The sequence below is a fragment of the Gorilla gorilla genome, chromosome 6 (assembly GCF_029281585.2).
Source record: "Gorilla gorilla gorilla isolate KB3781 chromosome 6, NHGRI_mGorGor1-v2.1_pri, whole genome shotgun sequence".
Lineage (NCBI taxonomy): Eukaryota > Metazoa > Chordata > Mammalia > Primates > Hominidae > Gorilla > Gorilla gorilla.
The window spans coordinates 88,220,333-88,247,201 of record NC_073230.2 but is presented as its reverse complement, the minus strand read 5'-3'; the positions used below and the strand labels follow the sequence as shown (position 1 = coordinate 88,247,201).

General features: G+C 54.0%; 4 protein-coding genes across 6 annotated transcripts in view; 2 read left to right on the top strand and 2 right to left on the bottom strand.

Annotated features, from left to right (window-relative positions):
• AGFG2 (ArfGAP with FG repeats 2) overlaps window positions 1-20,494 on the top strand; it is a 29,040-nt gene extending 8,546 nt beyond the window's left edge. Inside the window, exons 2-13 of one of the 2 annotated variants that reach the window (XM_019030924.4) lie at window positions 1,107-1,200; window positions 2,689-2,804; window positions 5,629-5,782; window positions 6,375-6,540; window positions 7,875-8,000; window positions 8,859-8,891; window positions 14,529-14,649; window positions 14,864-14,949; window positions 15,130-15,213; window positions 16,101-16,229; window positions 16,485-16,570; window positions 17,200-20,123. In XM_019030924.4, the coding sequence (XP_018886469.1) occupies window positions 1,107-1,200; window positions 2,689-2,804; window positions 5,629-5,782; window positions 6,375-6,540; window positions 7,875-8,000; window positions 8,859-8,891; window positions 14,529-14,649; window positions 14,864-14,949; window positions 15,130-15,213; window positions 16,101-16,229; window positions 16,485-16,570; window positions 17,200-17,259 (1,255 nt within the window). In that variant the 3' untranslated portion in view covers window positions 17,260-20,123. Of the gene's footprint in view, window positions 1-1,106; window positions 1,201-2,688; window positions 2,805-5,628; window positions 5,783-6,374; window positions 6,541-7,874; window positions 8,001-8,858; window positions 8,892-14,528; window positions 14,650-14,863; window positions 14,950-15,129; window positions 15,214-16,100; window positions 16,230-16,484; window positions 16,571-17,199 lie in introns of both variants that reach the window. The other variant, XM_004045908.5, reaches the window with a different exon arrangement.
• Window positions 20,495-20,636: 142 nt separating this feature from the next.
• Window positions 20,637-23,256, top strand: LOC109027622 (uncharacterized). The gene has a single exon (XM_055393013.2). The coding sequence runs from the start codon at window positions 21,750-21,752 to the stop codon at window positions 22,674-22,676; it is 927 nt and encodes a 308-aa protein (XP_055248988.1). The 5' UTR covers window positions 20,637-21,749; the 3' UTR covers window positions 22,677-23,256.
• Window positions 23,257-24,418: 1,162 nt separating this feature from the next.
• Window positions 24,419-26,145, bottom strand: SAP25 (Sin3A associated protein 25). Of its 2 annotated transcripts, none has more exons than XM_004045913.5 (6): window positions 25,835-26,138; window positions 25,535-25,617; window positions 25,356-25,450; window positions 25,110-25,263; window positions 24,904-25,001; window positions 24,419-24,821 (listed from the first exon to the last, which is right to left on the bottom strand). In XM_004045913.5, exons 1-6 carry the CDS (start codon window positions 25,978-25,980, stop codon window positions 24,537-24,539), a joined length of 861 nt encoding a protein of 286 aa, XP_004045961.2. In that variant the 5' UTR covers window positions 25,981-26,138; the 3' UTR covers window positions 24,419-24,536. The 2 variants fall into 2 exon arrangements, with proteins under 2 accessions (XP_004045961.2, XP_018886465.1); XM_019030920.4 differs by having other exon boundaries at window positions 24,423-24,821; window positions 25,535-25,638; window positions 25,835-26,145.
• A 123-nt stretch (window positions 26,146-26,268) lies between these two features.
• Window positions 26,269-26,869, bottom strand: LOC109027753 (collagen alpha-1(I) chain). The gene has a single exon (XM_019030922.4). It carries the CDS (start codon window positions 26,867-26,869, stop codon window positions 26,288-26,290), a length of 582 nt encoding a protein of 193 aa, XP_018886467.1. The 3' UTR covers window positions 26,269-26,287.

Genomic DNA, 26,869 nt, shown 5'->3' with positions numbered 1-26,869 from the left:
ACAGAACATACAGAGGAGGCACAAAAACATTGCCACAGGTTACATATTCCTCGCCCATGCCAGCCTTATAGCTCATGGTTGAACTTGACTTCTTCCTGCTTTATTGAGAGATACAGAAATAAGAAAATCAAATATTTCTTTTCCTAGAGATGGCTTCCTGAAAGAGAGGGACCCTCTCCATCCCACCACCACTCCACCCTTCTTTGTAGACACAAGGAGGGCCAGCTGGGCTAGAGACTGTTTTTTGTCACCATATCCTGTTTTTGTTAGTGTTATCAAGAATAGTACTGGGCCTTCATTTTTGCCTTCCCTCATGCTTGAAGGATTTGTGTTTTTGTGGGCCCTGGGACCTTGGGGATGGGCTGTAGGTCTAAAACAATGATAAAGTAGGAAGTGGGAAGTGGTCACGCATCTGAGTTCCCAGAAGTACCCCCTCGGCCTACAGGCTAAACACTGAAACTACTGGGATCTGAGCCAGGCTAGAGGAGGCTTCTGGATGGGCAGGCTCTACCTTTCCTCTCCAGAACTACTGGGATCACAGGATGTTCCTGACTCTCTCTTCCCTGTCTCTTTGGAGACTTCTTTTTTTGGGGGGTTGGAGGGGGGTGGTGGGAGTGGGGACAGAGTCTTGCTGTTGCCCAGGATGGAGTGCAGTGGGGTGATTTTGGCTCACTGTAGCCTCTGCCTCCCAGGTTCAAGCGATTCTCATGCCTCAGCCTCCTGAGTAGCTGGGATTACAGGCGTGCACTACCATGCCCGGCTAATTTTTGTATTTTTAGTAGAGACAGGTTTTCACCATATTGGCCAGGCTGGTCTCGAACTCCTGGCCTCAAGTGAGCTGCCTGCCTCGGCCTTCTAAAGTGCTGGGATTACAGGTGTGAGTCACTGTGCCTGGCCTCTCTTTGGAGACTTCTAATGTCTCCAAAATATTCCAAATATTTCCTTTCTTTCCTGGAATTAGGAAGTAGCTTCAGATGGGGGGGTTCTATCTGAGCTTAGTTTATATGCTATTCTTTCACCCTTTCTCCCTCCTCCTCCTCCTCCCATGAACAGCCTGCTGTGCTAACTGCATTATACTTCTCTTTCTTCCTGTTTCTCTCCCGTAGGAGAGGGCTGAACCCCCCTCATCGTGTCAAGTCAATCTCCATGACAACTTTCACTGAGCCTGAAGTAGTATTCCTGCAATCCCGTGGAAATGAGGTGAGCTGCCACCGATGGAGTGGTGAGAAGGTCACCCTATCTGCAGGTGGGGCTTTGCCTCAAGATTGTAGGGAAACCTTACGGTTTTATTTTTGGTTGAGTTTCTCTTAATTTTTTCATATGTATGATTTCTTTCCTTAGGTATATTTACAGAATCTTTATTCTGTTATACAAATCATGGTTTGTCTAGGCCTCCTTTTCAGGAGTCAGGGGAAGTAGCAATATCGTTTTAGGATGTGGCACCTGAGCAATGGAGGGGTAGAATGACCAGAGCTCCAGAGCGTGAGCATTCAGAGTTGACTGGGCCAGCCCCTCTGAGGAAGCTCTCCTGGAGCCAGCTCTGCTGCCTTCAGCCTCGACAACCTGGATTTAAGTGCATATCTTGTACTGGAAAGTGACTTAAACCCCTTCCCTAGCTAAATCTGCCGATCAGAAGTTGCTATCCTTGGCGTTAGCAGTACCCCAGCTTATGGGTGATTGGTTTACTTAGAGGGTGTCCTCAAGGGCCTCTGGAGGTGTCCTGGAAGCCAGAGCTCTGAAAATTGTCCTGGACCCTACCCTTAGCGAAATTTAATTCTCCATAATTCTCATGGCCCTCTATTTTCCTTTTTCAATACATGTCACAAAATGTGATTATAACTTTAGTTTTATTTATCTAAGATATGACTGCCCCATTGGATTATAAACTCTGCGAGGACAGGAATCATATCTGGTTTGTAGGTAGACCCAGATCCTAGCACTGTGTCCATGCTCAATATTTATTTATTTATTTATTTATTTATTTATTTATTTATTTATCAGAGACAAGCTCTTGCTTGCTCTGTCACCCAGGCTGGAGCGTAATGGCGCAATCTCGGCTCACTGCAACCTCAACCTCCTGGGCTCAAACGATCCTCCCACCTCAGCCTCCCAAGTAGCTCGAACTATAGGCACGTGCCACCATGCTCCACTAATTTTTGTATTTTTTTAGAGAGTGGGTTTCGCTGTGTTGCCCAGACTGCTCTTGAACTCCCGTACTCAAGTGATCCACCCACCTCGGCCTTTCAAAGTGCTGAGATTACAGGTGTGAGCCACCACATCCAGCCAATATGTATTTACTGATGAATAAATAGGAAGTGGTGGCTGGGCGCGGTGGCTCATGCCTGTAATCCCAGCAGTTTGGGTAGCTGAGGTGGCCAGATAACGAGGTCAAGAGATCGAGACCATCCTGGCCAGCATGGTGAAACCTCATCTCTATTAAAAGTACAAAAATTAGCTGGGCGTGGTGGCGCATGCCTATAGTCTCAGCTATTTGGGAGACTGAGGCAGGAGAATTGCTTGAACCCCGGAGGTGGAGGTTGCAGTGAGCTGAGATCGTGTCACTGCACTCCAGCCCGGTGACAGAGTGAGACTCTGTCTCAAAAAAAAAAAAAAAAAAAAAAAAGGAAGTGGTATTTTTTGTATTTCCTGCTTTCTGCTCCCACTCCTCTGACACCTTCATTCTTTTAGGTTTGCCGGAAGATTTGGTTGGGTCTATTTGATGCTCGGACATCTTTAGTACCAGATTCCAGGGATCCTCAGAAAGTGAAGGAGTTTCTCCAGGAAAAATATGAGAAGAAGAGATGGTAAGGAGTAGGAAAGAGATTGCTATGGAAACGTGTTCAAGACATTCTTCATCTGACAGTCCAGTTTCTAGAGTTGAATTTGGCCTTCTCACAAAAGACTAGACTTGGGTCGATTCTGTTCCACTCACATTCAGTTACGGCTAAAATAAATCTACATGAAAGGACAACTTGTTCTCAGTCACTAACCCTGCAGATTTTATGTCCTCTCTTTTGGAGAGATAGTAGACTGATTGGAGTCGGGAGGTAGGCCTGTGGGTGTTCATTTTTATAGCTCAGCTGATCTTATGTATGGGGAGAGATGGCTGGAAGCACACATCCTATAGTTTTATTCCTTTAACCCATCATTTTATGATTTTTTTTTTTTTTTGAGACAAGGTCTCACTCTGTTGCCCCGGCTAGAGTGCAGTGCCACAGTCACAGCTTACTGCAGTCTCAGCTTCTTGGAGCTCAGGTGATCCTCCTACCTCATCCTCCCCAGTAACTGGGACTACAGGTGTGTGCCACCATGCCTGGCTAATTTATATATATATATATATATATATATATATATTTTTTTTTTTTTTTTTTTTTTTTGAGACAGAGTCTCGCTCTGTCGCCCAGGCTGGAGTGCAGTGGCGTGATCTCGGCTCACTCCAAGTTCCACCTCCCAGGTTCACGCCATTCTCCTGTCTCAGCCTCCCGAGTAGGTGGGACTACAGGCGTCCGCCACCACACCCGGCTAATTTTTTGTATTTTTAGTAGAGACGGAGTTTCACCGTGTTAGCCAGGATGGTCTCGATCTCCTGACCTCGTGATCCGCCCACCTTGGCTCCCAAAGTGCTGGGATTACAGGAGTGAGCCACTGCGCCCGGCCTTAATTTTTATATTTTTTGTAGAAATGGGGTTTCACCATGTCGCCCAGGCTGGTCTGAAACTCCTGGGCTCAAATGATCTGCCTGCCTTGGCCTCCCAAAGTGCTGGGATTACAGGCGTGAGCCACTGCGCCCGGCCTTGTTTCATGATTTATATGTACAGTCAGCCCTCTGTATCTGTAGATCCTGCAACCATGGATCCAATCAACCTCACATCAAAAATATTTGGGAAAACAGGCCAGGCAAGGTGGCTCACGCCTATAATCCCAGCACTTTGGGAGGCTGAGGTGGGCAGACCACTTGAGGTGAGGAGTTCGAGACTAGCCTGGCCAACATGGTGAAACCCTGTCCCTACTAAAAATACAAAAAAATTTAGCTGGGTGTGGGGGTGGACACTTGTAATCCCAGCTACTCTGGAGGCTGAGGCAGGAAAATTGCTTGAATCCAGGAGGCGGAGGTTGCAGTGAGCTGAGATCATGCCACTGTACTCCAGCCTGGGCAAAGAGAGAGAAACTGTCTCAAAAAAAAAAAAAAAAGTAGGGAACACAAAAAATAACAATACAACAATAAAAAATAATACAAATAAGGCCAGGCGTGGTGGCTCATGCCTGTAATCCCAGCACTCTGGGAGACCGAGGCGGGTGGATCACAGGGTCAGGACTAGTTCAAGACTAGCCTGGCCAACATGGTGAAACCCCGTCTCTACTAAAAATACAAAAAATTAGCCAGGCATGGTCGTGGGCACCTGTAATCCCAGCTACTCAGGAGGCTGAGGCAGAGAACTGCTTGAACCTGGGAGGCAGTGGTTGCAGTCAGCCGAGATCGTGCCACTGTACTCTAGCCTGGGTGACAGAGTGAAACTCCGTCTCAAAAAAAAAATAATAATACAAATAAAAAGCAATACAATATAGCAACTATTGCATGGCATTTACATTGTATTAGGTATTATAAGTAACCTAGAGATGATTTAAAGTATATTAGAGGATATACATATTTGATATGCAAATACTTCACCATATTATATAAGAGACTTGAGTGTCCCGTCCTCTGATTATGGAATTGTCAGGGGGATCCTGGAACCAGTTCCCTGAGGATACCATGGGACAACTATATTTTGTCTTCCTGATGAAGGAAACAGCATCTCCATTCTCCCTTACCTTTCCTCTCCCCTGGTATCACTTCTTGTGGGATCTCTGGGGTGTGTACATGTTGGGAGGTAACTGTGAGGTAGAGAAGAGAATGCAGAGAACAAAGAGATTGATGTGGATAAGACCACACTGTGGAGTCCCTCCTAGGGATGTCCTCAGGATTAAGCTGACACTTACAGAGTAGGGGCCACATACACTGTAGTGGAAGGGAATTGTCCCGGCAGGAGCTGGCAGGATGGAAGTGTGGATTGTGAGCACCTAGAGGATGAGGCGGCAGGCAGCTTTTCTATGGAGCTGAGAAGAAGGAGTCTGAAGAAACACCCAGGAAATAAAAGAGGGGGACCTTTGCCAGGTGCGGTGGCTCACGCCTATAATCCCAGAACTTTGGAGGCTAAGGCAGGAGGATCACCTGAGGCCAAGAGGTTGAGACCAGCCTGGGCAACATAGCGAGACCTCGTCTCTACAAATAATTAAAAAATTAGCCAGGCATGGTAGCATGTACTTGTTTGTGGTCCCGGCTACTTGGGAGGCTGAGGCAGGAGAATCACTTGAGCCTAGGTGGTTAAGGCTGTGTTGAGCCAACATTGCCCCACTGCACTCCAGCCTGGGCAACAGCGAGACCCTGTCTCAAAAAAACCAAAAGATGTTCAAGGGGATGCTCAAGATAGGCAGAACTTTGCTAAGTTGCTCGGTTCCCTTCAAAAAAGGGAATCAGTAGAGGAAAATGAGCATAGATTTTGACTCCTGTGTCTTCCCAAACGCCTAAGCTGAGCATGGTCCAAAGTTTTATCCCTCTCTTTACAGCCTAACTATTCTTTCTCAAAGGTATGTCCCCCCAGACCAAGTCAAGGGGCCCACTTATACCAAAGGCAGTGCCTCCACCCCTGTGCAGGGCTCCATCCCAGAAGGGAAGCCCCTTCGGACACTTCTGGGTGATCCTGCACCGTCTCTCTCAGTTGCTGCCTCCACCTCGAGCCAGGTAACTCTCAGATCTGCTCGTCATGTTTCTGTTGAGATTTGGGAGACAGGAGTGTCAGTTTCCTGAATCAGATTCCCCGGACTTAGCAGACAACAGTGCAGGAGCTGTGAGTTGGGTCTCGGCTCTGCTGTTAACCTGTATCTTGTATTTGTCACTTCTGGACCTCATATCTTTTGGAAGTCAGAACCTAACAGGAAGTGGTATTTAGGAAAGTCAGAATATCAGCTCCAAACCTGAGCATTCCATCAAAGAAACACAGAAGGGGCTGGAATATGGTGTCCAATACGTGGGAAAGTTGAGGAGTAACAGCCCTGGGGGCAGTGTTGGGCAATATTCCTGTATATCTCAGGGTTACCTTGGCTCATGTGCTGTAAAATGTGTGGTTCTTGGAGCAGGTGTACTGAGAAGATGAGGATGATATGAGCTGTGAGAGGGGCTAAGGCAGCTCCTGCCCAGGAATCTTCTAGGTTGAGGGCAGTTACTCACTGTCTTCTCTCTCTACCTGCCTATCTGAGGGCAACCTGGGGAGCCAGAGGAGGGCCTGGGGCATGTCTGGGATTCTAAGGGCTGTATGCATTCCTTCTCCTCCAAGCCCATCAGTCAGTCTCACGCTCGGACATCCCAGGCCCGGAGCACTCAGCCACCTCCCCACTCCTCTGTCAAAAAAGCCAGTACTGACCTGCTGGCTGACATCGGTGGAGACCCCTTTGCTGCACCCCAGATGGCACCAGCTTTTGCTGCATTCCCTGCCTTTGGGGGTAAGTGGGTTTTGGGATGGGACTCTCCCTACAGCGTATATGCTTACAACATGAGAGATCCAGTCCCTGGAGGTAACCATGGCTCTAGATCTTCTCATGCAAACAAATGTGAAGGTCACTCTGAAGCAGTGAGGCTGGGAGGATTGGGGTCAAATAAGTACAGCCAGGATTATGTTTGGGGGTTTGATCCTAAAACATTATAGTTGAGGGCTCCTAGCACTTCCTTTTAGAACACTAGAAATAGCCTTTTTTATTATTTTCTGTCTCTGTTAAAATGGGAGGAGGGGAATTATCATGTGTTCCATTTCACCAAAGATTATTCTTCCCCCAAATCAGCAATAGCCATTAGAGGGTTCAGCAGCATAGAATCTGTTTTCCCTTTTTAAAAATTTTCAAGCCAGACACAGTGGCTCACACCTGTAATCCTAGCATTTGAGAGGCTGAGGTGGGCAGATCACCTGAGGTCAGGAGTTCAAGACCAGTCTGGCCAACATGGTGAAACCTCATCTCTACTAAAAAGAAAAAAAAATTAGCCAAGTGTGGTGGCACGTGCCTGTAGTCCCAGCTACTTGGGAGGCTAAGGCAGGAGAATTGCTTGAATCTAGGAGGTGGAGGTTGCAGTGAATCACAATCGCGTCACTGGACTCCAGCCTAGGTGACAGAGTGAGACTCCGTCTCAAAAAAAAAAAAAAAAATTCAAGCTCCTTCCTCCATGAAAAAAAATTTTCATGCTCCAAACTAGGCCCTGACAAAAATGTTAATGCCTCATGGAGTAAGGACAGAAGAGGGCAGGGAGTGAACCTGGAGGCCCTGGGTGCCCCTGTTCCCCTGTGTGGGTCTGGCTCTTGGCCCCAGGCCCCACCCATTTCCCTCTGAAGAGAACCCTGCGGAAAGGCAGATGTCCCATAAGAGTGGCCTTTGGCCTTTAGAATTAGTAGCTATATTACATGGCTAGGCATATACATTTTCTTTTCTTTTTCTGTTGTGTGTGTGTTTTTTTTTTTTTTTTTTTTTTTGAGTCAGAGTCTCATTCTGTCACCCAGGCTAGAGTAGAGTGGCACAATCTCGGCTCACTGCAAGCTCCACCTCCCAGGTTTAAGCAATTCTCATGCCTCAGCCTCCAAGGTAGCTGGGATTACAGGCATGTACCACCACGCCCAGCTAATTTTTATATTTTTAGTAGAGACAGATTTCACCATGTTGACCAGGCTGGTCTTGAACTTCTGACCTCAAGTGATCTGCCCGCCTCGGCCTCCCAAAGTGCTGGAATTACAGGCGTGAGCTACCACACCTGACAATTTTCTACATAACCTTTATGTTTCTTCCACCTACAGGCCAGACACCTTCCCACGGAGGCTTTGCCAACTTTGATGCCTTTAGCAGTGGCCCCAGCTCTTCTGTGTTTGGAAGCCTCCCTCCAGCTGGTCAAGCCCCGTTCCAGGCCCAGCCAACTCCTGCAGGTAAACTCTGCCCCACTGGCTTCCTTTCTCTTCCAACCGTGTCCATTTGTTCATGTCCATAAATCACCATTCATATCCTCACTATCCTAAAGAACTGCTCAAAGCAGCAAAGCACAAAGAGAAGCAGCTCCAGGAGAGGATGAGCGTGTCTGACACATTCTTGTCAGGGAGAGGGGGCTCTACTGTTCTGCTTTTTCATGAAAGGAAAATGACTAAGATTGCAGCAGGAGCTGTGTGGGTTATACACTAGGAAACTTTTCACTAGGAAGTATGGAAGACCTGAGTCCTAGAAAAATTGAAAATGGACGTGACTTTTTCTCTAACGTGCTCTTGTCTGCATAGTATGCTGTCCCAAAGGGTCAGGGATCAAGGTAGTCTCCAGAAGTCCTCATCCATCCCTCTAAGACCAAAGGCCTGTAAACTCTATGTTGCTGCCAGCCACAATGGCTCACGCCTGCAATCCTAACACTTTGGGAGGCCAAGGTGGGAGGATCACTTGAGCCCAGGAGTTTGAGGCTGTAGTGAGTGATTATTGTGCCATTGCACTCCAGTCTGGGTGACAGAGTGAGACCCTGTCTCAAAACAAACGAACGAACAAACAAAACCAAATAAACTATGTTATTTAGCCATTGCAAGAGACTCTTCAGGCCTTCTTAAAGCATTCTGCTCCTTCCTAAGCTCTACACGTTGAGTCTTCATAGCCTTTGGGTGCCTTCTGCCTTTGGACATCCTGGACACATGGGAGGGCAGCTGCAGTGCTCGCTGTCAGGCTCAGACGTCTGGGGAAAAGCCAGTGACGTACACTCTTTCTTTCTCCCTTCCTCTACCCACCCTTCTCTTCTCCACCCTCACTGCCAGCCAGTCGGATGCTAACTGAAAGTTACAGCTTTGGTAAGTTATTATCCCCACCCCAGAGCCTACCCAAGTGCCTCTGATCATAGAGTTTTGAGGGCTGGAAGGAACCCTTAAAATTTGGCCATTTGACAGATAAGGCAGTCAAGCAATTTCCCTAGTCATGCAGGCCACAGAGTGACCAAGCTGAGACCAGAGCCCAGACTTCTTGACTCATGCTCTGCCCACAGCCTTCTCACTGTGCCACTGTGAGCTGATTAGCTGCTTTTGTTTTTATTTTATCGTTTTGGAGGGCTATAAGAAGAAACATTTCATATTGATAAAAGTTGGCTGGGCGTGGTGGCTCACACCTGTGATGCCAGCACTTTGGAAGGCCCAGGTGGGCAGATCACCTGAGGTCAGGAGTTTGACATCAGCCTGGCCAACATGGTGAAACACCGTCTCTACTCAAAATACAAAAATTAGCTGGGCATGGTGGCAGGCGCCTGTAATCCCAGCTACTCGGGGGACTGAGGCAGGAGAATCACTTGAACCTGGGAGACAGAGGCTGCAGTGAGCCGAGATCCTGCCACTGCACTCCAGCCTGAGTGACAGAGTAAGACTCTGTCTCAAAAAAAAAAAAAAAAAAAAAGTTAAAATTCACAAAGAGGTTCTCAAAATCATGTACTTAAAATAACTGACCGCATACCCATGAGATTCACGAAGCAAAAACTATTAGACACAATCAGAATTTAATAAGCCAAAGGACTAGGAGACTATAATATGCTTTCCCACATGACTAACAGACAAGTAAGAAATAAACTATAGGAAACAAAATCTCCATAAATTCTAACAAAGAGAAATCACATAGGTCACATTTTGTTTTTTGTTGTTGTTTTGTTTTTTTTGTTTGTGTGTTTTTTGAGACAGAGTCTTACTCTGCTGCCCAGGCTGGAGTGCAATGGCGCGATCTCATTCAAGCGATTCTCCTGCCTCAGCCTCCTGAGTAGCAGGATTACAGGCGCATGCCACCATGCCCGGCTAATTTTTGTATTTTTAGTAGAGACGGGGTTTCACCATGTTAGCTAGGCCGGTCTCAATCTCCTGACCTCAAGTGATCCGCCTGCCTTGGCCTCCCAAAGTTCTGGGATTATAGGCATGGGCCACTATGCCTGGCCATAGGTCACATTCTGTATGATAAAAGATGACACAAACAAAGCTTAAAGGTATGAAACAGATGGAGAGAAGATACAACATGGAAAACAGATGGAAATTAGTATCCATAAAGTATTTTTAAAATTCCTGTGAATATGAAAATATAATAATGGACAAGACATATAAGCAGGTAACACCCAGAAAAAAAAAATATGAAAATAGGCCAGGCACGGTGGCTCATGCCTATAATCCCAGCAGTTTGGGAAGCTGAGGCAGGTGGATCACCTGAGGTCAGGAGTTCAAGGCCAGCCTTGCCAATATGGTGAAACCCTGTCTCTGCTAAAAATACAAATATTAGCCAGGTGTGGTGGCAGGCGCCTGTACTAGCAGCTACTTGGGAGGCTGAGGCAGGAGAATCACTTGAACCCGGGAGGCGGAGGTTGCAGTGAGCAGAGATCGTGCTGTTGCGCTCCAGCCTGGGCGACAAGAGCGAGACTTTGTCTCGAAAAAGAAAAAAGAAAATATCCTCAACCTAATTAATCAGAGAAATGCAAACTAGGATAAGATAGTTTTGCACATCATGTTGGCAAAATTTTTAGATTGATAATGGCCAGTATTATGTGGGGGAAAAGGACTTTCTTGTGCACTGTTGGCAGGAATTGTACATTGGTGCAGGAATATTCGATTTAGTAAGAAAGGTGTGCTCCTAGGAATGGGAGCACTCGAGGAAACAGCCTATATAAAGTTGTTATAGATGCGTCCCTTCTGAAATGCCTTCCCAGTACAATTGATTGCTCTAAAGACAGAGTTTTTTTTGTTTTTGTTTTTGCTTTTTTTTTTTGGACGGAGTCTCACTCTGTCACCCAGGCTGGAGTGTAGTGGCACAATCTCGGCTCACTGCAAACTCCGCCTCCCGGGTTCACGCCATTCTCCTGCTTCAGCCTCCTGAGTAGCTGGGACCACAGGCACCCGCCACCACACCTGGCTAATTTTTTGTATTTTTAGTAGAGACAGGGTTTCACCGTAAAGACAGTTTTTGGGGCAGACTCAGAGAGAAGGAAGGGCTCAGCTCCACGGATGTCCCAAGCATTAAACCTTTTGTCCACTATCTGGCTGTCTCAAAAAGCAGTCAATCACTGGGCGCAGTGGCTCATACCTGTAATCCCGGCACTTTGGGAGGCTGAGTGGGGTGCATCATTTGAGGTCAGAAGTTTGAAACCAGCCTGGCCTACATGGTGAAACCCCTCTCTACCAAAATACAAAAATTAGCCAGGCATGGTGGTGCGTGACTGTAGTCCCAGCTACTGGGGAGGCTGAGGCAGGAAGATTGCTTGAACCCGGGAGGCTGAGGTAGCAGTGAGCTGAGATTGCGCCACTGCACTCTGGGTGACAGAGCAAGAGTCTGTCTCAAACAAAACAAAAACAGTCAATCTACAGCCAAACCCAGAGCCAAGGAACATTTCCGAGGATCCTGCCATTGTTGGGTGCCTTCGTGCATTATGTCCATGAGGAAGGAAAGAGCTTCCCTTTGCAGGGAAACTGGCTCAACTTGGCCCAGATCTAATGCTGATAATTGGCAGAACCACTTCCCACTATACCATGATCATGCAGGTGTTCCCGTGAGTGTGACTTAGCTGTTGGGTGTGAACTGAGAGAGGAGATTTTGAGAGGTGGGTGTCTCTTCTGACAAACCTGCTTTTATTTTTATATTTCTGAGGGGGAGTATGGAGAGAGGGGTTTTCAAAACTGCTTCTCTCCCTCAAACTGTGATAAGGCAGGGTAGAAATCTAGCTGCGTGGTATAAGAAGCGCATGAAGGCCGGGTGTGGTGGCTCATGCCTGTAATCCCATCACTTGGGGAGGCTGAGGTGGGCAGATCACCTGAGCTCAGGAGTTTGAGACCAGCCTGGGCAACATGGCAAAACTTCATTTCTACCAAAAATACAAATAATTAGCTGGCCATGGTGGTGCGTGCCTGTAGTCCCAGCTACTCAGGAGGCTAAGGTGGGAGAATCAGCTGAGCCCTGAAGGTCGAGGCTGCAGTGAGCTGAGATCATGCCACTGCACTCCAGCCTGGGCAATTGGAATGAGACCCTGTCTCAAAAAAAAAAAAAAAAAAAAAAAAGTGCATGAAATAAAAAGCAAACAGGAGTGCAGGTGTTTCTTGGGCCACCGCCTCCTTTGTGAGAATGCACCCTCTGTGCAAAGGGCCAACCCCGCCTGGGCTACGGATGGTTCTGCCCCCTAGTGTCCACAGGGAGGCACAGCGTGGCCTGCAGCCTCTCCCAGCCTGGTCCTCACTGGGTGAAGCTCCTGGAATATGCAGGACCACAGCAGCACAAAGAGTCAGCCATCTGAGGAGAGGGAGCCGTGCTTGCGTGGAAATTCCACATACTGTACTTGGAGGCAGGCAGGCAGGGAAAGGCCTCGGCTGGGAGAGTCAGTAGAGGATCCAACACCATGCTGCTGGCTTTTTTTTTTGGAAACAGTCTTGCCCTGTCGCCCAGGCTGGAGTGCAGTGGCTCAATCTTGGCTCACTGCAATCTTCCTCTTCCAGGTTCAAGTGATTCTGGTGCCTCAGCCTCCCGTGTAGTTGGGATTACAGGTATGCACCACCATGCCCAGCTTATTTTTGTGCTTTTAGTAGAGACAGGGTTTTGCCATGTTGGCCAGGCTTGTCTTAAACTCCTGACCTCAAGCGATCTGCTTGCCTCAGCCTCCCAAAGTGCTGGGATTATAGGTGTGAGCCGCTGGGCCTGACCCCACCCAGGTGGCTTTCTAGCCTGTCTTGCATCCTGTGGATTAGAAAGGATTGATGACCAAGTAAGCACAGTGGCATTGTAGCCTTGCCCAGGAGGAAGCTGGCAGCCAGCACTCGTTCATCTAGAAAGCCCAGGCATTTAGGAAGGAGGTGGCAAAGAAGAGCACTGTCTTAGAAGTGCCGACACTCAGTGAGAGAGAGCGGGGCTTCAGGACCTGGCAGCAGGTAGGCACTGGGCACTTTGTCTTCCCTGCTAGATTCTCAGCTTCACCCATTTAGGGCCCGGGTCACTGTTATTTATGCATAGTGCCTGGCATGTGGAAGATCTCCCTTTTTTTTTTTTTTTTTTTTTTTTTGAGACGGAGTCTCACTCTGTCGCCCAGGCTGGAGTGCAGTGATGCGATCTCGGCTCACTGCAAACTCCACCTCCCGGGTTCATGCCATTCTCCTGCCTCAGCCTTCTGAGTAGTTGGAACTACAGGCACCCGCCACCACGCCTGGCTAAATTTTTTTTTTTTTTTTGTATTTTTAGTAGAGACGGGGTTTCACCGTGTCAGCCAGGATGGTCTTGATCTCCTGACCTCGTGATCCGCCCTCCTCGGCCTCCCAAAGTGCTAGGATTACAGGCATGAGCCACCACACCTGGCCAGATCTCCCTTTTTTTTTTGAGACGGAGTTTCGCTCTTATTGCCCAGGCTGGAGTGCAATGGTGTGATCCTAGCTCACTGCAACCTCCACTTCCCGGGTTCAAGTGATTCTCCTGCTTCAGCCTCCGAAGTAGCTGGGATTACAAGCGCCTGCCACCATGCCTGGCTAATTTTTGTATTTTTAGTAGAGACAGGGTTTCGCCATGTTGGCAAGGGTGGTCTCGAACTCCTGACCTCAAGTAATCTGCTCGCCTCGGCCTCTGAAAGCATTGGGATTACAGGCATGAACTGCCGCGTCCTGTCAATAAAGCCTCTTTCCATCTGGACCCTCCTTTTACATTCACAGCAGCCCAGTGTGGTCGATAGGGTCCCAAGATAGAGACGAGACTTTGATGTGCAGACAGGAGGCTTTCTTAAAATGACAGGGACTCAGCCTCTTCCCCTGAGACAAGATTGCTTGGAATTTCCAGGACTCTTGGCCCTCAGCTGTTTTGTAGGATTTCCATGTGGGCCTTGCCCTCTGTGCTTTTTCTTTTTGGCTCTGAAGAAGAGGCAGGGCAGGAGAACCCGGCAGTGGGGCTGGCCCCATGAGCAGTGCGTCCAGGCTCAGGGCACTGGGGCGGCCTCTCAAGAAGCAGCGGCTAAATGGGGAAGGGACAGTGCTGACAGCTGGAGGCTGCACAAGCCAGGAGCCTCCTGAGTGTGATGGGACTTGCTGTCCTCCATGGTGCCTCTGCCTGCCCCTCCCTGCCATGTTCTGATAAATGGAAATGCGGGCTTGAGGAAAGGACAGGCTTTTCCATCTCTTGAGGGAAAAGTGGGACATGAAAGCCAAACTGGAGCAGGAGGAGGACAGCCTGACCTGGGGACGAGCTGCTTTCCTCTCCGCAGCGCAGCTTTGAGCGCAGGGGACACGGAGAAGGGCTGGGCTGTCACCTTGCCCAGAACTCTTGGTGGGAGACAAGACCTCCTGAACTGGGTGGTCCCTGAGAAAATGGGCTGCCTCAGAGAACCCAGCAGGCACCTGTCATGCCATGACTCCAATCCATCACCACCACCACCTCCATCTGCTCTCCTGCCCCTCCCGCCCTGTCTTACCTCAGCTCTCCCTGTTGTATTTTCCACAACTGCCCAGGGAGCAGCCAGGGGACTCCATTCGGTGCCGCTCCCCTGGCACCCGCCAGTCAGCCAAACAGCCTCGCAGACGTGGGCAGCTTCCTGGGACCCGGAGTGCCCGCTGCAGGTGTTCCTAGCAGGTAGGTACAGACAGTGGGCAGTCTGCTGTAGGGCAGGAGAGCCGCCCGAAGCCTGGCCATGCTCCTCCCAGCCCCATCGGCATCTCCTGGCGGTTCTCCCCTCCCCTCCTCTCCCTCACTCACCCTGGAGAGCAGGGTTGGCATCTCCTGGCCCCTTGCTCAGGTTTGATTGGCCCTGGCAGCTGTGTATGACTTCTCTCTCCCCGTGTTGTAGCCTCTTCGGGATGGCTGGCCAGGTCCCCCCGCTCCAGTCTGTCACGACGGGCGGCGGCGGCAGCAGCACAGGGCTGGCCTTTGGAGGTGAGTCCTGCCTGTGGAGACCCAGGGGAGGGGACCTGAGGCCAGGAGGAGTCTAAGGACTCTGGACAGGGTGGGAAGGGGAGAGATTGAGAGGAATGCTCAGGCATCACAGGATGAAGCACGTGAGAAAAAAAGTAACCATTTCTCTCTTTCCTGCCGCTCCCCATTCCACCTGGGCAGCCTTCACTAACCCTTTCGCAGCTCCCGCTGCCCAGTCCCCGCTGCCTTCCACCAACCCGTTCCAGCCCAATGGCTTGGCGCCAGGTAAGCCTCCAGCATGGTCCCTTGTCCTGACCATCTGAGACTCCCAAGGCACACATTACCCTGCAGCCTCTCCCTTAACCCTTTGTCTCACGCTGTCGGGAGAAGCAGACAGCCTGGTTCTTCCCCTGCCCACACGGTGCCAGGCCACCTAGCACCCAGGTCACAGAGCCAGATTTTAGAATTAGAAGCACACAGGCGGCTACTTACCGGAGACTGCACTGAAGACTGTTTTAGAGTTGACTGACAGTGGCAGCGATTCTCCTGTCTCCAGCCCTCAGCAGTGTCCGTTTGGGCACCCAGCCCCAGTCCCTTCTGTGTCCCGAAGCTTAAGCCACCTGAAACACTCACGCTGTTCCCTGCTTCCATCAACTCCAGGCCTGTTGTCTCCTCTCACCCTGGCCCTCCCCAGCCTCTGCTGTTCTCCCCTCAGACTCATGCTGGCTGAAGCCTTGAGGCTGGGGAGAGAGGAATAAGAGCAAACACAGAAGAGCTGTGTGGTGGGCCCAGTGCTGAGGGCTTCGTGGCCCTGATTTGATCTTCACAGTAGCCCTATGAGACGGACTGTCCCCATTTTAGAGATGAGAACTGAAGCACAGACAGCGTTAGAAGTTTGTGCCGTTTTTGCAGTTTAGTGGGAGGCTAGCCCAGTCCTGCACCGCGCCCGTGCCTGGAACTACCATGCCCTCCCTTCCACGTACCCCCGGGCAGGGAGAGGGCAGGGTTGTTTGCTGGTGTGAGAAGCAGAAGAGTTCCATGGCTGGGTCCCTCGTTCCTCATGTCAGGAAAAAACTATATCCCATTTTCCCATCTTGGAGGGACTTAGGAAAAACAGTTCTCCAGCCCACCTTCCAGAAGTTCACCTGAGCCTCCCGTCTTTCACTCCATAGGGCCCGGCTTTGGGATGAGCAGTGCTGGGCCTGGCTTCCCCCAGGCAGTGCCACCCACCGGGGCCTTTGCCAGCTCCTTCCCAGCACCGCTGTTCCCCCCACAGACCCTGCTGGTTCAGCAGCAGAATGGTAAGAGCTGTAGATGGACAACCCCTTTCACCCCATCCCGTCTCTGCATAGAGATCAGTTAGTTGTTCCTCTGACCTCATCAGAGCCCATGCAGTGCCCTTTCTGACCAGCAGGGGGGACCAGGGAAGCACCAGACCTGCCCGGGTACTTCCACTGCTCTGTTCCCTTACTCCCCCAGTTTAGGAGGGCCCCCCTTGCTGTCCGCCTGCAGGAAGGCGGGCTGGTGTCAGCTGAGTGACTGCTCTCGCCCCCTAGGCTCTTCCTTCGGGGACTTAGGATCAGCCAAGTTGGGGCAGAGGCCACTGAGCCAGCCAGCTGGGATCTCCACCAACCCCTTCATGGTGAGTGTCCCAGCAGGGGTGCTGTGGTAGGGCTCATGGGCTTTCCCTCTGGGACAATCCTTCCAGAAGAGGCTGGTGTGAGGTGGCCCCCGTGCCCCTTCCTCGTGAAGGTCTGCATTGTCCAAGCCAGGGCTGAGCTTGGGCCTCAGCTCTTCTGGGCACTGGCATCTCCCATGCTGTTCCAGCCCTGCCCTTGGCTCCCTTCTCCCTCACTTTCCTTTTTTTTTTTTTTTTTGAGACAGCCTCACTCTGTCTCCCAGGCCCAATCTCAGCTCACCGCAACCTCTGCCTCCTGAGTTCAAGCAATTCTCCTGCCTCAGCCTCCCAAGTAGCAGGGACTACAGGTGTGCACCACCGCACATGGCTAATTTTTGTATTTTTAGTAGAGATAGTGTTTTCCCGTGTTGGCCAGGCTGGTCTTGAACTCCTGACCTCAGGTGATCAGCCCACCTTGGCCTGCCAAAGGGCTGGGATTACAGGCATGAGCCACCGTGCCTGGCCTTTTCTCCCTCACTTTCCCACTGCCCTCAGCATAGCGATTTTTCAGGAGAAAGGACTCCTGGCTGCCTTTCTTCTAAGCTTCCAGTTCCTCTCCCCTAACTGGAAAATGTATTGTTCTTTCTTTCCAGACTGGACCCTCATCAAGCCCATTCGCCTCCAAGCCTCCAACCACCAACCCCTTCTTGTAGCACTGTGTTTTTGGGGGGCCTCTTCCCTGCCTTCTGGGGCCCCTCTGCTCCCTAGAGCTCTGGTGACCACTTGCCTGTGGGCATTTCTATGGGCCTTGGGGATGGTGGAGGTGCTAATGCTTTGCTTGGGGCCTACAGGTGAAAGGTGGCTGCCCTCAGATTCCACAAAGCCTCTGCTCCCCTCCCTCGTCCCACCCCCACCCAGGCAGGAAGCCCAGGAGGAGTGCGGGCAGGGCCTGACCTGGAGGAGTGATGGTTGACGGGGAGGGATTTTTTTCAAATGATCAGTTCCCTGTGGAACAGCTCTTCCCTGGGCCTAGCTCGCCAGCGCTGTGCTCCTCATGGACGGGAGCGCAGTGGGGAAGGTAGGGGAAAGATGAGGCACAGTGTTGATGGGGCAGTGACCAGACAGTCCTGAGACCCAGAAGGCCCAGGTGGCCCAAGTGCTCTTGGTGGCCCAGCTTGGCTAGCACACACTTTCCTCCTGCAGCACCCCCTGCTGAAGGGATCCCCCATTGTTTTGCTTCCCCAGTGCCCAGGATGAGCGGTTTACCATCGAGCTCACCCCGGCCCGGCTCCTGTCAAGCACTTTAGTTAGCTGTTGGTGTCATGTTTGGATACCAGTGTTTTATATTTATACATAGAGAGGATTTTCTAATATAGCCTATTATATATAAATAGATCTATCTATATGCACATACATACATATATACACACACCCAGCCGATCTCCCGCTCCCAGACTGCTCTCGTATGTGGGGAATGGGATGAATCCCCATCTGTGCCTCAACCATCAAAGCCGGAGCTCCAGGGCTGGAGGGGGGCAGCCATGTGTCCTGACCCCCACCATCCCCAGAGCCTGGGTTTTCCAGGGAAAGGCTTTGTGCAATTGCCTGGTCTTTTTTTTTTTTTTTTTTTCTTTTTCTCCATGTGCTTCCCTGTCCCCAAATCTCTGCACCAAAGCTCATTGCAGGCAATGTTGGAAAAGAACTGCATTTGAACGAAAGAGAAAACGGCGCCTGTGGTTTTGCTTCAGGCCACTTTGAGGGGTTGCAGGTCAGTCAACATGACTGATCCTTGACCTGGCTCTGCTGGGCTGGACTGCCTGGGCCAGTGATAATGCTGCCATTGGCCAGAGACAGGGCAGAGCCCGTCCCTGTCTGAACAAGAGTCCCGCATTAGCAATGAGAAGAAGCGTGGCGGGAGAGGAGCCACCACTGCCAGGGACTGGAGTTTGTTGGATGTGAGGGGAATGCCCACTGGGGCCAGGGTGGGCAAAGGAGGTTGGTGCCAATGTGGTGCTGGAAGTAGACCCCTCCTGGGTCTGGAACATTCTCTGCCCCAGGCTCTTTCCACCTGGGGATGTTGTGGCAACATCCAGCCGTGGTGTCTGGGCTATTTGTGTGGTGACAAGACAGACCTGGTCAGGGGGTGGGTGGCAAACACCTCACCTGGCTGGGCAGAGGCCACCTTGCTGTTTGGCCCAAGGCCAGGTGAGGCCCCTCCCTTTCCACCATTGCCCTGGCCCCGTGGCCATTCATTCTTGGGGTTTGTCTGGTTCTTCCACAGAGAGCAGCAAAGAGATATGGGAGTTGGGTGATCAGTGTATTTACTTTGCAGATTTTTCTGGAAATAACCTCTAGCTGCTGCTATTTACAAGGCTGGGATTGGCCTCCCTGTCTTTTCCAACAATCAGGACCCATCCTGTCTGTTCCTGTTCTTCTCCCAGCCTCTGCCCTCCTTCTGTCTCCTGGGTGGTCTCCCGCTTCGCTCCTGGCCTTTGCATGTTCCATCTCTTCTCTTTCTCCCCTCTTCACCACCCTAGATTATCTCTGTGTCCCTCTACCTAATTCTCTTACCAGTTCTTTCCTTTCCGCTTAGAGCCGGAGGGAGGGAAGCTGGAATCTGTTATGGTGTATTAGGGGGAGGAGCCTTTCTGTTATTTCCCCCAGCTTCCATCACCCTTCCCTTAATGCCAGGAGCGCTGAGGTTTGGAACTGAGGCTAAACCGAAGGGCTTTCCCCTGCTTCTGTCACCCTGTGCTGTCTCCCGGCATCTCCTCACTCTCTGGGTCCAGGCCTGGGTCCTCCCTGCAGACTCCCTCCCCTCCAGCCCACAAGGACTCCAGCCTGCTGGCTGGTGAGAGCTGGATGAGCAGTAAGAAGTTAAAGCCAGGTCAGCCTCGGGCCCCAGGGTTCCCTGGGCACAGGCTGACACTAGGAGCTGCCCTCCTTGGCCGGGGACAGCTCCAGCAGCTCAGGCTCCAGCCCTCCAATGAGCCGCCTCTCCTGGAGAGTAGCAAAGAATGGAGAAAGGCCTGGCTTGAGAGGAAATGGAGAAGACATTGCCTGGTAGCTGCAGATTCAAACCCACCACACACACCACGGGGCTAGAGTGACTCACCTGGGCTCACACCAACTTCTGGCCAATGCGGGGACCATGCTCTGCAGACAGCAGTCCTCTAGCATGGCCCCAGCATTCAGCCGGTCGGTCACCTGTGGGCCATCCCCATGTGTGAGGAAGCAGGAGTCAGCCGCCAAGTGTCTCCACATCGGAGCTTGCGGGTCAGACCTGTGGGCCAGGGGATGGGAGCAGGGCTGAGGGTAGGGGCTGAATGTGTGGCTCTGTCCCTGTGTTGCCTTCCACAGAGGAGCAAGGCCTCAGGCTGAGGAAGGAGGGGCACGCTGGAACAGCCTAGTCTCCTCCCCGTGGATTCCCCCAAACCCATAACATTCTTCCATAGGGGCTGAGAACGCAGTGCCCCGTCCCTGACAGGGATGAAAAGTGGATCCCTCAGGTCAGGAGAGGCAGAATTGAGGTTCTGCCACTTCCTGTCCCTGGGGAGCCACTCAAGTTACCAGGGCTACCGGCTGAAATAAATCTTTTCAGGGTAGGGCCAAGGGCAGTGTGTTGCCAAGGCAACTGATGTAGGCCAGTTGCGTGACTCCAGGCTTGTCCTGGTACTCAGTGGGTCCAATCACCTGGCATTGATCACCTGGCATTGATCAGCACCCACCCCACCCCTGAGGCTTGCCCAGCCCCCCAGGCCCTCAGATCCCTGCTTTTCCTGCCTTTCCTGCCCATGCGTCACCCAGCACCCAAGGTTCAGTGACACAGGGTGGTTTGGAGCTGGTCACTGTCATAGCAGCTGTGATTTCACAAGGAAGGGTGCTGCAGGGGGACCTGGTTGATGGGGAGTGGGAAGGGGAAGGTATAAAGAGATCTTCCTCAGGTATCTTCAAGCCTCAGGGAGTAAAAAAGACTCCTGGGCCCGGAGTGCAGCAGGGACAGGGACCTTTTGGTGGCCTCTTTGAGGCAGCAGCAGGACTGGGAGGGGGAGGGGTGTGCACATGTCCTTTGTGTCCCTGCCCCTTTGCACATGGTGACTGTATCAAGGCCCTTGGCCACGTGGGGCTATGGCCTTGAACACAGTCCGGTTTTGTTGGCCACTTACGGAGCCATTGCCTCTGTGGCCAACACCCAACACTGGGCAGTTGCCGAGCCCCGCCCCACGGCCCCCCCGCCCCACACCACACCACCTGTGCTTCGAGCCTCTCCTGCACCCCAGTGGGGCTTTGGCTTACCAGAGGTCACCTGGAGCAGGCCCTGGGTCCCACCTGCCTGCTGGCTGGGTGCTGGTTGGTTCCCTGCATCTCCCTCTCAATGTGACCTTGGAATAGGTGTGTGAGGACCCCAGCTCCATGCACACAGCACTTGCCTCCCATATTCCCACTCACGTGGGGCCCCTTCCCCAGGAAGCAGGAAGTGTGGCGGGAAGCCCTGCCCACCCTGCTCAGGCTGCCCTGGCCCTTGGGCTAGGTTTGGGTCCTTGCATCTGTTCTCTTGTTCTGTCTTTGTCATATCTTGTTCCTTCCCTGAGGGAGCTCCTCCCTGAATGCCATCTTTATGGGGGCTGCATGTTGGCCTCTCCTTCCTGACCCTCGGCTTTCCCCTTTAGGCACCTTACTTGCCTTGGGTGATATCTCAGGGTCCTCTAAGGTCCCACCAGGTGTCACCTGCTGGTTTGTCTGGTGCACCTTCAGCCCCATCCCCTTGGGGGGGGGTCAGTGGTCCTTGGATCAGAACTGAGTGCAAAAATGTCCAATCCCCAGCCCAATCGCAATTTTTTCAAGAAGCAAAGGGTACCTCCACCAGGAAGTCCACACGTCCATGGTCAGAGCCTTCAGGTGGTCCCGGGGTGGTATTTTTGGGCAGTGGTGGCAAGGAGGGGCCCCGAGCAATGGGGCAGCCCGAGGGGGTCTTCCTGAGAGATGGCCTCTTCCTCGGAGGTCTCCTTCAGTGGCCACTTGACTGGGTTCCAGCGGGTATGGTCTGTGCACAGGGACTACCCCCTGAGCTTACTTAGCCCAAGTCACCTCCTATCACCCCAAACTCTCAAGAAACTCAATCTCCAGCTCAGAAATAATCCAGCGCAGTGCTCAGTGGCGGTGGCTCCTTTGGTTACTTGGAAGGGCACAAAACCACTCCTGGATGGGAAGGGGGTACACACAGGAAGGACACCTACAGGCCGAGCGGGGCGTGGCAGGAGCCAGCAGGGTGCATGGAGGCCCCGTTCCAAAGCCCTCTAATCGCCAGCGCCACCACCGCTGCCACAAGTCCGATCACTGGCCTCACACCGAGGCTTTCTCGGTTGCCCCGACGACGTGTCCGGACCGCAGTCAGCTGATCGGTAGAGACGCCCCCACGCTCTCTGCCCCTATAAAGGCTCAGTCTTGGGGTCGAGGCTGCCTCTCTTGGACTTCCCTACTCAAACTCCAGTTCCCGGGCGACGTGAGGATTAGTCTCGTGGGGTGGGGGTTCCGGAGCGGTCGGCGGAGGGAGGGAGGTAGTGGGGAGCCCAGGCCAGGGGCAACAGTCACCGGGACACTCGCTGTGCGCAGAGTCCTTGCCCCAAACTTCCAGTCGGGAGCCCGGGAGAGACGCTGGGCATCAAGACGGGTGGCAGCCTGCCCGGCCGCTGCTCCCGGCCCGCCGAGTTCGCCACCTCACTCCCACCCCTGCTGGCCTCTCCCCGTGCTCAAGACACGAGACCCCGCCGTCTCTGCCTCTTCTGCAGCCACTTTATTGCCTTCGGCCCTGAATGAAGCCCGCAGGCGGCGGCCCCGGGGAGAGCCGGGAATGGCCGCCGTGCCCCTCAGCCAGCCGCTGCCCTGGGCCTGCCCTGCCGACATGCAGCTCTGCGGCCACCTGCGCGCAGACCCGCCGCGTCCCGAGTGTTCCGAGAGCGAGCAGAAGTTTCGCACGTGCCGAGCGCGGCCCCAGCGCGGCCTTAGCCTGGCGGGTGCGTGCACCACCAGCAAGTGCGCAGACGCGCGCCAGCACCACCTGATCGTCCTCTACACCCGCGACAGCAGCCTGCGCGTGGCGGCGGCAGGCGAGGCGGAGCAGCAGGCGTGATACAACACCCTGCTCGAGGAGCGCGGTGATGCCGGTGAGGCCCGAGCCCCGGGCTTCCGGGGGCCTCGGGGGCTTCTGGCTGTGGTTTCTCCGTGGCTCGCCCCTCCCCCAGGTCGCCGAAAGTTCAAACATTAAAGGGTTTGCAGGTTTAGAGTTCTCCGGCGCGGTGGCTCACGCCTATAATCCCATTACCAACGCGGGCGTATCACCTGAGGTCAGGAGTTCGAGACCAGCCTGGCCAACATGGTGAAACCCCCATCTCTACTAAAAATACAAAAATCAGCCGGGCATGGTGGCACATGCCTGTAATCCCAGCTACTCAGGAGACTGAGGCAGGAGAATCGCTTGAACCGGGGAAGCGGAAGTTGCAGGAGTGAGCCAAGATCAACCACTGCACTCCTAGATAACAGAGCTAGACTCTGTCTCAAAAAAAAAAAAAAAAAAAAAAGAGTTCTCCAGGCACAATGACGAGGCCCAGGTGCTCAGGGACCCTCCTATGAGCACCTTCAGACTCCCTGTCTCCCATCCCTGAGACCCCAGCTTCTGCGGACCAGTCAAGTGGCCTGAGCCGTCCGGGGTGTCTGGGAGAGGGGATCGAGCAAGCAGCCCTTAAGACCTTGGCGAGGCTGGGGGCAGCAGCCTTCTACCCCAAGGGGCGGGGTGGGGGCTACATAACCAAGGGAGCAGGGAGTGACTACAAGCCCATTCCTACAAGTCTGGGTTCAGGAGCCTGGACACAGGCCCAGGAGTGCCCATCGCAATGTGGGGGATGGGTAGGGACTCAGCGCTGCTCCTGCCCCCCTCAGAGCTGGCTGGGGAGTGAAGTGTGCACCAAGTTATCGGCCCCAGAGAGCCTCGGAACAGGCACCACCAGGCCAGAGCCCCTGACGAGCTGCCTCAGCTACGTCGATCTGGACCTGGTCCTTTCTCTGGGGGCACTTGGTGACGTCCCCAGGGCCCGCACGCTCCGCCCGCATAGCTATGCGGTGAGGAGACCTGAGACCCAGGCAGCTCTCTCCTGCTGACTGATGGGGGGGTGGTTGAGGGAGGGACTGGAGGGAATGGCATTGTAACGCCCCCGCCCTGCCTCCTAACTCCCCACCGTGTGAGGGGCTTTAAGGCCCAGATGCCACCTCGGACAAGTGACCTGCAGGGCAACAAGCTGGGGTCCTGCCCCCTGTGTCCCTTCCAGCTGTGGCACCTAAGTCTTGAGTAGAAGGTTCTCCAAGAAGTTGGGCTATTTTATGGGAGAAAATTCTAGAACCTATCCCCGCCCAAACCACCGAGACTACACACTTCTGGGCTTTCTCAGCTGAAACCCTGATCCTGTTTCTCTACAGAGTTCGTGCAAGAATCTCTAGAGTCTCAGGTAGGCTGTGGCAGGGCCACCTTTCCGCCAGTGGTGACATTTACATGGACTGGCACCCTCCCCCACACACCTGCAGTGCATTCTTCGTGTCTCCTCTGAGCCAGACAACTACCCCACCCAGCCCAGAACTGAACTCCTGGAGCCCCAGCACAAGAGGTGTGGGAGCACCAGGGATATTACCCCTAGTGTCCCCTAAAAGTGAGGTGCCCCTACTTACTCCCCCGCCTGCTTCTTATACATTCAGCCCTGCACTGCCATGCAGACCACCCACCCACTCATTAAAGGGGCTCTGCCCAGTCAGCCCAGAAATGCCTTAGGTCATGGATACCCTCGCCCTCTGCCTAACACAGCAGGGGGTGATCTGCAGTGAGACAGAAAGAGACCCCATTCCTGCCTCTATGACTTACTCTGCTCCCAGCCACACGGAGCCTGTTTTGCAAACCAACACTGTTTTATTATCAACACAACCAGCCCACTCTGCCCCGAGAAGGCTATGGACAATGAGTGTCTGGGGTCTGTGGGAGAGAGAGGTCAGCACCCTGAGAACTGCTGGGGCTACCACAGGGGCTGGGTGGGTCAGAGGTATGGTCTGGGGGGCCAACCGCGGAGGAGCTGGGCCTAGGCTCCCCCTGGCTCATCTGCAGCAGGCCAGTGAGAGCGATCAGCTCCGGCCCGCTGAGCCAGGCAGTGGAGGGGCCCCGGGAGGGTGATGGGCGGGGGAGCACCCTGGCAGACATGATGGGGGGCGGCGGCAGCAGTTTCAGGGAGCCCATCATCTGAGGAGAGAGAATGGAACGTGTTTCCTGCCAGGCAAGCCTGGAGGCTGGGGTAAGGACAGGGAGGGGAAAGAGCTCTCACCTGCTGGGGGGCCTTGGACAGGTACAGGGGAACACGCTGCCCCCGGGGCAGCAGAGGGTCCGAGAGGAAGACATCTTCACAGCACACCACCGGGAACCCTAGGAGGAAACACCACTAGGGTGGCGGGCTGTGGGCTCCCACCCCTGGGCACTGGTTCCCAGAGGAGTTGGGGCAGCCTTGCGCCCCCGGGGGACCAAGGGAGGTACCTGCATCTGGGGGCGCCTGCTGTCCATTCCAGTGCCCTGTGGCAGGGGCCACGGGCCTGAGACCCCTGCCCGAGGCTGCTTCATACAGCGGCCAGAACGAGGGGTGACACAGCGTCCGGCCTGAGAACGAGGCTCCTGAGCTACAGTTGGCCCCCTAGGGTGAGGAGGACAGAGCACTGGAGCCTCAGGCCACCACACAGCTCCCTGAGCACCCCAGCCAGTCCCACAGGTTTGCCCCCAACTCACCCACACCAGCCGAGGTCCTGCTTTGGCTTCATACTTGGGGTCCCAGGGCGCTAGTGGAGTCATCCTCGAGGGGGCCACCTGGGGGGAACGGGGATCTGGGGGGACGCTTGGGGATTATAACAGGCTCACAGTCAGTGAGAGGCTCTTAGGGGTAGTAGAGGCAGCAGGGCCCGTCCTACCTGGGGCTCCGGGGGGCTGCTCAGTGGCCGGGCCTGGCAGGTGGTGGGGCAGCAGCAGCTGCTCTCTCCAGATCCAGGAAGGGCTACGGGATGGGGGCTGTGGGCTGGAGGGGCAGGGACTGAGGCTGCAGCCACACCGCCCCCACGCACCCTCCCCTGGAGCCCAAGGGTGCCTGGTGCAAGGGAGACCGAGGGACCCAATCTCCAGCAGGGACAATGGAGAAGCCTCCGTAGAGCGCGTGGTGAAGGCATGGAGGCCCCCAGTCGCTGTCCCCCCACGGCTCCGTCCGAGCCCCTCACCTGTCCCATGGGGGTGTCCCCAGCTCCCTGGGGGCGTCCGCTCCGGCGCTCCAGGGCTCGCCCTGGTCCTTGCCCGCCGGAAGGCCTGGTCCCTCGGGTGACTCCTCCGGGCCCGCGCCCCACCGCGGCGGCGACCAGGGCAACATTCCGCGTTCCCGAGCGCAGGACCGTACCGCCGTGTCCCCGCCGCCCGGCCCGGCCCTCTTAGCCTCCCTCCGCGGCGCGGCGCGAACGTGCCCTGCTGGCGAACCCACCCCAGAGGCCTCGCGGCGACGCCGGCGCCCTGTGCGTCTCCCGGCCACGTGGCGCGTGCCCCCGCCGGGCTCCCGCGGGCGCCCCCTGGCGACTGGGCGGTGAATTCCGGAAACAGAGGCCCCCGCAACAACCCCGCGACGCACGTGCTCTCAGACACAGTTACACCTGAGGGCCACCCAGAGGGCTTCTGGCTTCTGTTTATTGCGGCTGACCCGACACCTGCGACACCCGCGGTCCTTCCACCCAGACCCTCGACCCCAGAGGCAGCCAGGCCCGCAGGCCAAGGGTGCCCAGGCCCAGGCCACCCTCACCAAGTGCTTGTCTCAGAGCGCGGAGCCCAGGCGCGTCTTCTGCTCCCGGGGTCCCGGGCGGGGTGGGCCCTGTGCCCCCACCTTCACCCCTAAGGCCGGTCCAGCAGGGCGTGGACGACAGCAGCGATGTAGGGGAGGCCCCTTCCCGGGGCCCCCTCCTCTTCCAGGATGTGGTGGGGCTGGCACAGTGACTCCTGGGGGAAGGGGCCGGGTTAGCTTCCCCACGGTGCCCCCCGCGGCTTCCGGCCTGTGGCAGGGGGTCGGGGGCAGACCCGAGCATCACCGTGCGCTCAGGGCTCGGCGACAAATGAGACGCAAGAAAGCTGTCAGCGATAACAGAAGGGAGATGACATGGGGGGTTGGCGGAGGCTCCGGGAGCATGAGAGGCCGGCATCTCAGGAGGGAGATGCTGGTGGGCACAGAGCCATGGCCACAGCCACCAACACGCGGAGCAGACGCGCGCACACAT

Coding starts and splice junctions, on each gene's coding strand:
- SAP25 (XM_019030920.4), bottom strand. CDS start 25,980: ATGTTGCCCTGGTCGCCGCCGCGGTGGGGCGCGGGCCCGGAGGAGTCA. Junction 25,639..25,834: donor GGGACACCCCCATGGGACAG/GTGAGGGGCTCG, acceptor CTGCCCCTCCAG/CCCACAGCCCCCATCCCGTA. Junction 25,002..25,109: donor GCAGGCGCCCCCAGATGCAG/GTACCTCCCTTG, acceptor GTTTCCTCCTAG/GGTTCCCGGTGGTGTGCTGT.
- LOC109027622 (XM_055393013.2), top strand. CDS start 21,750: ATGGGAAGGGGGTACACACAGGAAGGACACCTACAGGCCGAGCGGGGC.
- LOC109027753 (XM_019030922.4), bottom strand. CDS start 26,869: ATGTGTGCGCGCGTCTGCTCCGCGTGTTGGTGGCTGTGGCCATGGCTC.